This window comes from Mesitornis unicolor, unplaced genomic scaffold (genome assembly GCF_000695765.1).
Source record: "Mesitornis unicolor isolate BGI_N332 unplaced genomic scaffold, ASM69576v1 scaffold672, whole genome shotgun sequence".
Classification (NCBI taxonomy): domain Eukaryota; kingdom Metazoa; phylum Chordata; class Aves; order Mesitornithiformes; family Mesitornithidae; genus Mesitornis; species Mesitornis unicolor.
The window spans coordinates 96,649-103,354 of record NW_010168237.1 but is presented as its reverse complement, the minus strand read 5'-3'; the positions used below and the strand labels follow the sequence as shown (position 1 = coordinate 103,354).

Sequence of the window (6,706 nt, the reverse complement as noted above, 5' to 3'; positions counted from 1 at the left end):
CTAGTCTTCTTTCTCCTTCTCTATCCCCTTCAAATAAATAGAAAAAGCATAAGTGTATTCATTTTTCATTTGTTTGCAGTAGTCACCAGCGGTACTTGCCTATTTCTCTCATTGGAATTCTCTACAGATCCTGTGGAGCTAGGATCAGTTTGTACGTAGTTCAAGGGAATTTTTCTCTTATTCTCCTGCTAGAAGAAAATGTTAACAGACACTGAAAGTGCGATACAGTCAGTAGGGAGAGAGCAAGATTATTACAATTCCAATGGTTGAGGTGTCACACAATTAATACTTTGGCTTTACTCATGTGTTTTTAATGTAGCATTGTTTTCTTCACCAAAGGCTGATATATTTAGCACAAGTGACCTCCAACTAAAAAACAAATGCCAGAACTATAGGAAGAGAAGCAGCAACCACTGTTCTTATCCCACAGAAATATTTATTCAGTTTGGTCAGTAAATCATAGGAATCTTCAATGCTGAGAACTTGTACTTAGTACAACAACATCATAATATTGACAACAACCACTTTGCCTTTTGTCAACGCACAATGTGAAACATGGATTAACTTGCTCACAATAAATTACAGTGTGATAGGTGAGAAGAGCTCAATGACACTGGTAACTTAGGAGCTGGTTACAGTTAGCTTCAATTACAGTATTTTTAAAAATGTTTCTCAATAGGAAAATCATTGCAGCCAAAGATAAAAAAAATCCACATACAGTAAGAGCAAGGAAATGCATTTTTGGAACAACAGTGAGCTACCAGTAAACACTTCATACAGTGATCTTCAAGGCACAAAGCAAAAAAACTGGGTATGGGTTTTTTTGCAGGTTGATGGAATCAGGGAAGGTAAATTTTTTTCAAATATAAAATAAATACATTTTAAAAAGACGCATACAAAAGTCAGTAAGTCAGTCAAATAGCAAGGCTTTCACAGAATGCCACACTGACAGAACATTTGTGAATCCGTTTCAGTCATGAAATCACATTCACAGCTTGAATGACACAATCACTGAGGCAAGGGAACCATCACTTCAACATAATTAATGGGGAAGAAGCCAGACTCTCCATGTAACATCCCCTCATACCAATTCTCATCAATCTGATTGGTCAAAGTTATGATGTCCCCTTCCTTAAACCCAAGCTCGCCTTCATTTTCTGGCTCAAAGTCATAGAGAGCTTGGCAGCAAGGCTGATCCATGTGCATTGAGGAACCTGCCCCAGTGACAGAAAAAACCCATGTTAATAGAGTTTCACAGCATCCCAATGAAAAAACAATGAAAAAAAGTATCCCTGAACTCTTCCCTCCCTCCCTGCAACAGGCTTTCCATTGTTTGAAATGCCTTGTGACTTACGCTGTTTGCTCTGCTATAAAGATTTTAATTCCAAATTACTCTTTTAAAATATTCATGGTACCATATGCAAACATATAAGTACATATAATTACAGGAAAACAAGTAAATATAAGCATAAAGTACAAAAAAGAATCATTGTTAGCCCAAGAGTTAACCTTGTAAATGCAGTCACCTTTTCTATAGATATTCTCATGAAGGTGTTAATTGGCTTGGATTTGTGGTATGGATCTATTCACTCATTCATATTTACGAATAACAACTTATAAAATGTAATCTAATGTTCAAATTGTAAATCTCAGCCCAAGGACTAGCCAGAGGGTCAACTGAAGTTCAGCCATAACAGATTTTTAAAGACATATACAGCATATCCAAGTAAAAGTTTGGTAACTTTAATAAAAAGTTTGGTAACTTTTTAATATATTTATAAAGGAAGAACAGGAGAAAAGATTTCATACTTCTGTATGTAAAAAGTAGTAAAACACATTATAGCTTGACAACTCTAGAACATTCAAATACTTAACATTAAACCATTAAACCTCTTAAATACTAACTTATTCAGGTTCTCTTATTTGCAACATGACAACAATTATCAAATACTGTAGTCCTGAGTCTCCCATCTGTTACACATGCTAATCATGTCATCACCTTGTAGAATTCTTTTTGTCCAGGTAAATCCACACACAATTGCTAAAGCAATATAGATATAATAGCCAAGATGTTAAAAATGCATGCAAAAACATATTTTAATCTGCTGATCATGGTAATGTGTAGGAAAAGGCATTTTCTAGTAAAAAGAATTAGAAGAGGTCTCTTAAGGAAACCAGCTGGTAATTATTCTGGTGATCAGTAAATGAGAAAAGGTGAAAGCATCTTTTTAAATGACAGTAATACAATCAGAGTAATATTTGAAGTTAAAACTGGGAAGTAGGAAATACTGTTCTATTTTGTGGATATGGTTTATCCTTTATAACAATAGCAGAGAGCTTTTATTTATCACAGTGGAAGAGAGCTGCCAGCACAGAGAAACCCTAACCCAAACCTCCCCAGAACATGGCTGTAACATTGCTGGACGAGTCCTCTGCCTGTGGAAGGCAGGGTTAGCGACAAAGCTCTACAAGAACAAAATAAATTACATCTAATCTAATAAAATGGCACAGCTGAAAGCTTGGTTCTGGACGTATTTTTGCTGAAACAGTCCAAGCAGAAAAGAAGATGAGCCACAGTTTCCTAACAAAAATGGACTGATTGTGTTCAAAACCAAGTGAGTTATTTTCAGTCTCTGCCAAGGTAGAAGTGGTACCAGCTCACTGGAACTGTCAGCAGCAGAAGGCAGCGCTCTGAATAACTGACCAAGTTCCTCGCTTTCGCCAGCTGCTCCGACGGGACTAATTTATTATTGCAAGCCAGTTAATTTCTGACAGTAAGGTACCTGATATGAGATGGATCACATTTGGTTCATTTTAAGCTCCAGAGAACTGAAAAGAAATGTCTGGCAGCCTGGAAAGATTTTTAAATAATGGTCACAGCCAGCACAACCGGTTTCACTCCAGGCTGTAGGATCAGTCAAAGTCTTCATTAGAGTCAGGCAGCTGCTGCTACTGTATAATCCAATGAGACAAAGCTTCCCTGACAAAGGTAATGGGGGGCAGCACTGCCTGACAGTCTGCAACACGCACTGCTTAACATCACAGAACTGGTGACATGATTCCAGCCTTTTCCTGTCTATTAAACACTCACACATCCTTTCCTGTTGCAGATTTAAGCTAAAGCAATCACACTCTTTTTCTGCTAACAGGGTTTATGTTCATTTGCACCACCATGCACGCCTCCTTAATTTCTCCAGTTGTGAGAAACGTGTGGAGCTAAACTGCCACACTTCACTCTCATCCAAAGATGACTTGTCATTAATCTCCGACCGCTCAAACCTGGACAGCACAAATGGAAAAAGCCACCACAAAAACAGGTTAAGCAAGAACCTGCCTGTGATTTCTGGAGTGTTACAGGATGAAACCAGAATGCCATTCAATGCTGGTTTGATTTTTTGTTTGTTAGTTTTCCTCAAAGAGAGTTACTGCCTGTACCTGCATCTACTCTGTCTTCTATACCATGTTGTACACATATGGTAGCAAAATTATACTTTAATAACCACAAGCTGGAAGCTTGCTAAAATAATTAATCCAAGCCTCCTCCACAGCTGAACTAGTAAACATTCAGATGCTTATGTTAAATTCCAGCACATGGCAACCAGATCCATTTAGTTCATATCACAGTCAAACCTGACAAACAAAAAGAAGGAACGGCATGACGTAACACAGCATTTAAAGCGAGGTCTAAAATGAGCCAGATGATGCTCACAGCCTCAGCTGATTAATGAGGATAACAATGACTTAGAACAAAAACACAGACTTGTTATCTGTGCTTAACCAAAGCAGCTCAATAATTCACGACATTAAAAAGATGTTACTGTGAATCTAGCCCTGCAAATGTGTGCAAGTCATTTGCAGTAAATAATCCCCATGTGTTAGGGAGTATACAAAGGAAAATACTACTTCTGCTCCAAAAAGCTGATATTTAACTTGAAAAGCTATGGTGAGACACAGGAAAAGCCATCTCAACACTCAGAACTGGATTGTGGTAGTTGTGCTGAACATACCGCAGCCTACTTTGAACTGCCCTGTGCATTCCCATGAGTTCACCGAGTACTAACGTACTACTTACCTTGACTGACAGTAGCAGAGAAATTAAAGGTCTACATTTTGATAGGGTCAATGTGCAAACAGGAGAAATTATGCATGAAAGTGCTTGTTTGTATAGGATGAAGAGGTCAGTTTTCTAAATGAAAAAGAGGATGATCATGATGCTATCCCCTTTATCACATGGGGACCTTAAAACATTTAGCAGTTTTGCTTAAAGCTGCCTGGTTCACATTTCTAAATCACAGACCATAAATTTAATCTGTTTCATGATTCTGATTTTAAACAGGAACAGGAAGGTTTCCCCACTTACAAGCAGGGCATATTGACCTCACTGCAGCTCCACAGAAACATGTATGGATAACTTTGATGTATGGAACAGGAAGAGAAAGAAGAGAATGAACAAAGACGTCACCTATGACTGTACCTGCTGGGGAGGGTAAGTACAGCATCCACAGCTTCTTCAGGAGGAAGAAACATAAGACATGGTCTTTCTGATAATATTAGCAACACTAAGCATAGCAACAATTATTAGAAATATCCCATTTCTCCTTTTCATCTTTCATGGTTGTTTTATTTCTTTTTCATTCTGACAGCACTGGCTAAGCCAAGCAGTAGGTGAAAACCCACTGTTTAGTGATGTGCAAGCAGCTGATGCAATAGTCCATGAATGGAAGCATCTCACTCCTTTCTTATCTTAGTGATCAATGGTCACTTTTTTTTCTAGTTCATTCACTGAATTTTAGCTCATTTTTCTTTAATTAGATGGGCCAAAAGAAACCTTGAGAAGTCATCTGGTCTGTCTGTCTCCCAAAGGCAGGACTGATTACCCATGGCGATGATAAACCACTGTAATATGTGTGCTGTTTTATCTCTGGTTTGACACAGTAGTTAATACACAAATGCTGAATCTGAATCTCCTTTCTCCACTGCACATTAAAAACAGAAAAAATAAAGCCTGTATAACTTGACAAGTAATTGATAGAGGCCTAGAAATTTTATGCTGAATTCTTAATAAAGGTTGCTATGTTTTTGTTACTTCCATCCAGAGAGGCTGTGAAAATAACTAGCAAGTTACTGACTGCTGCAAACGTCCCCAGTGCTCTGAATGAAATGTGTCCTCGCATCCCGTGTCTCAGGGACTGAGAGGAGTGTGCAAAGAGGGGCTTGTCTCCCTCAACCCCACCTCTGACAGAAACACAAAACTGCTCTTGGCATTCAGGCAGCGTGGGGGGCTTCATGAATACACCCTCAAGTAGCTTGAAGCACGTAAGAAACAAATTGAGGAATGAGATCTTGCCGGGTGGATTTATGCTGCCAAAGTGCTGCAAATCCCCTTCAGTATGGATTGTATAATAGCTTCATCTTGTAGCAGAGTGCAAGAAAATTAAAGAGACATTAGAAGGAGCACAAAGTTACAGCTCCAAGCTTTATTCTTTCACCTTTAGTTCTCTCATTTCTCTCCAAACAACCTTTAAAATGGAACAAGACTGGAGGGAAGAGGAAATTGGAGAGCAAGGAAAAAAAAATAAAAAGGAAAAAGCTTCAGAAAAAGAACCTAGATACCATGCCAAGTAGAGACAAGAACATTTGGCTCACTGCTTCACCTCCATTTTCCTTACACATAATGTTTATGGAAAAATTGGCTTTTTTTGTTCTCTTTTCTTTACATATTGATGTCTTTCATGGAGGTTTTTTTTTAATTGGTTTTCTCTCATTACCACTGTAGCAATTAAGGAGATAGGGCAAAACCATTTTATTCATGAGATGAGAAAAAGCTATTTTAATGAATAATGTAACCTTATTATAATGAGGTTATTATCATTCACACAGCTTTCAAGGGCTTTCAACAGTTGATTTTTTTTTAGTGGAATCAGGGCCTAATCAAAGGAAGGGATCCTACTCCTACACCAACAGGTACCCAAGTACTTCAGTTCATAAACACAAACACTTTGGTGCATACTTAGGGTACTTTACTAAAGGAAAATATATTAATAAAATCAGTAAGAGTGGGAGTCACCTCTTTGAATTTTTCATTGGTAATAATTAAGATCCTTTACTGATCACTTATGGTCTCTGTGGAGAGAAATTAGCATCTAGAGATAGTTCAGACAGGGATCTAACACACCCACCTTAGGCATTTGTCTTTGCAAGAAATGAACTGTTTTCTGCAAATGCCTCTCCCTCTCTCTCATCCTACCCTCAGTGACAATACAGAGAACCTGAAAACCAAGCAGAATGCCACACCTAAATTTGAGAATCCTGCTTCACAATTCCATTTCCAAATCTGGGAAACAAACCCGAGTCAGATGGATGGATACTGATGCTTCATGGATCCACTGTTCTCACGGTACAAGGAACACATCAAGCAACAACCTGGCAAAACATCTATCAAGATGCTAATTCTGTGGCCATAGACTTACCTGATGATTTTAGGGAAGAACTATAGGCAATCCCATTATGCTGCTGATTATCACCAACTTCCAGAGTTGTAGTTATTACGGGCTTTGGCTTAAATTCACGTTTAGGCCGACTAGATGCTACGTTTATTCTGGAACACAGAGAAGAGTGGCAAAAGATTTACTTGAAGGAATAAATACTTACAGAGCTTCATCTCAGTTTCAGTGCTTTGGTACTTGAAAGGTGGCAAAAAGCCCCT

The 6,706-nt window shown here is 38.3% G+C and overlaps 1 protein-coding gene across 2 annotated transcripts in view; it reads right to left on the bottom strand.

The window, feature by feature from the left end:
* Nucleotides 1-416: 416 nt before the first annotated feature.
* Nucleotides 417-6,706, bottom strand: part of SH3GL3 (SH3-domain GRB2-like 3) — a 53,641-nt gene continuing 47,351 nt past the window's right edge. The window contains exons 8-10 of one of the 2 annotated variants that reach the window (XM_010178925.1): nt 6,460-6,598; nt 5,733-5,760; nt 417-1,199 (exon numbers count right to left, since the gene is read on the bottom strand). In XM_010178925.1, coding sequence (XP_010177227.1) covers nt 1,009-1,199; nt 5,733-5,760; nt 6,460-6,598 — 358 coding nt within the window. In that variant the 3' untranslated portion in view covers nt 417-1,008. Of the gene's footprint in view, nt 1,215-5,732; nt 5,761-6,459; nt 6,599-6,706 lie in introns of both variants that reach the window. The other variant, XM_010178924.1, reaches the window with a different exon arrangement.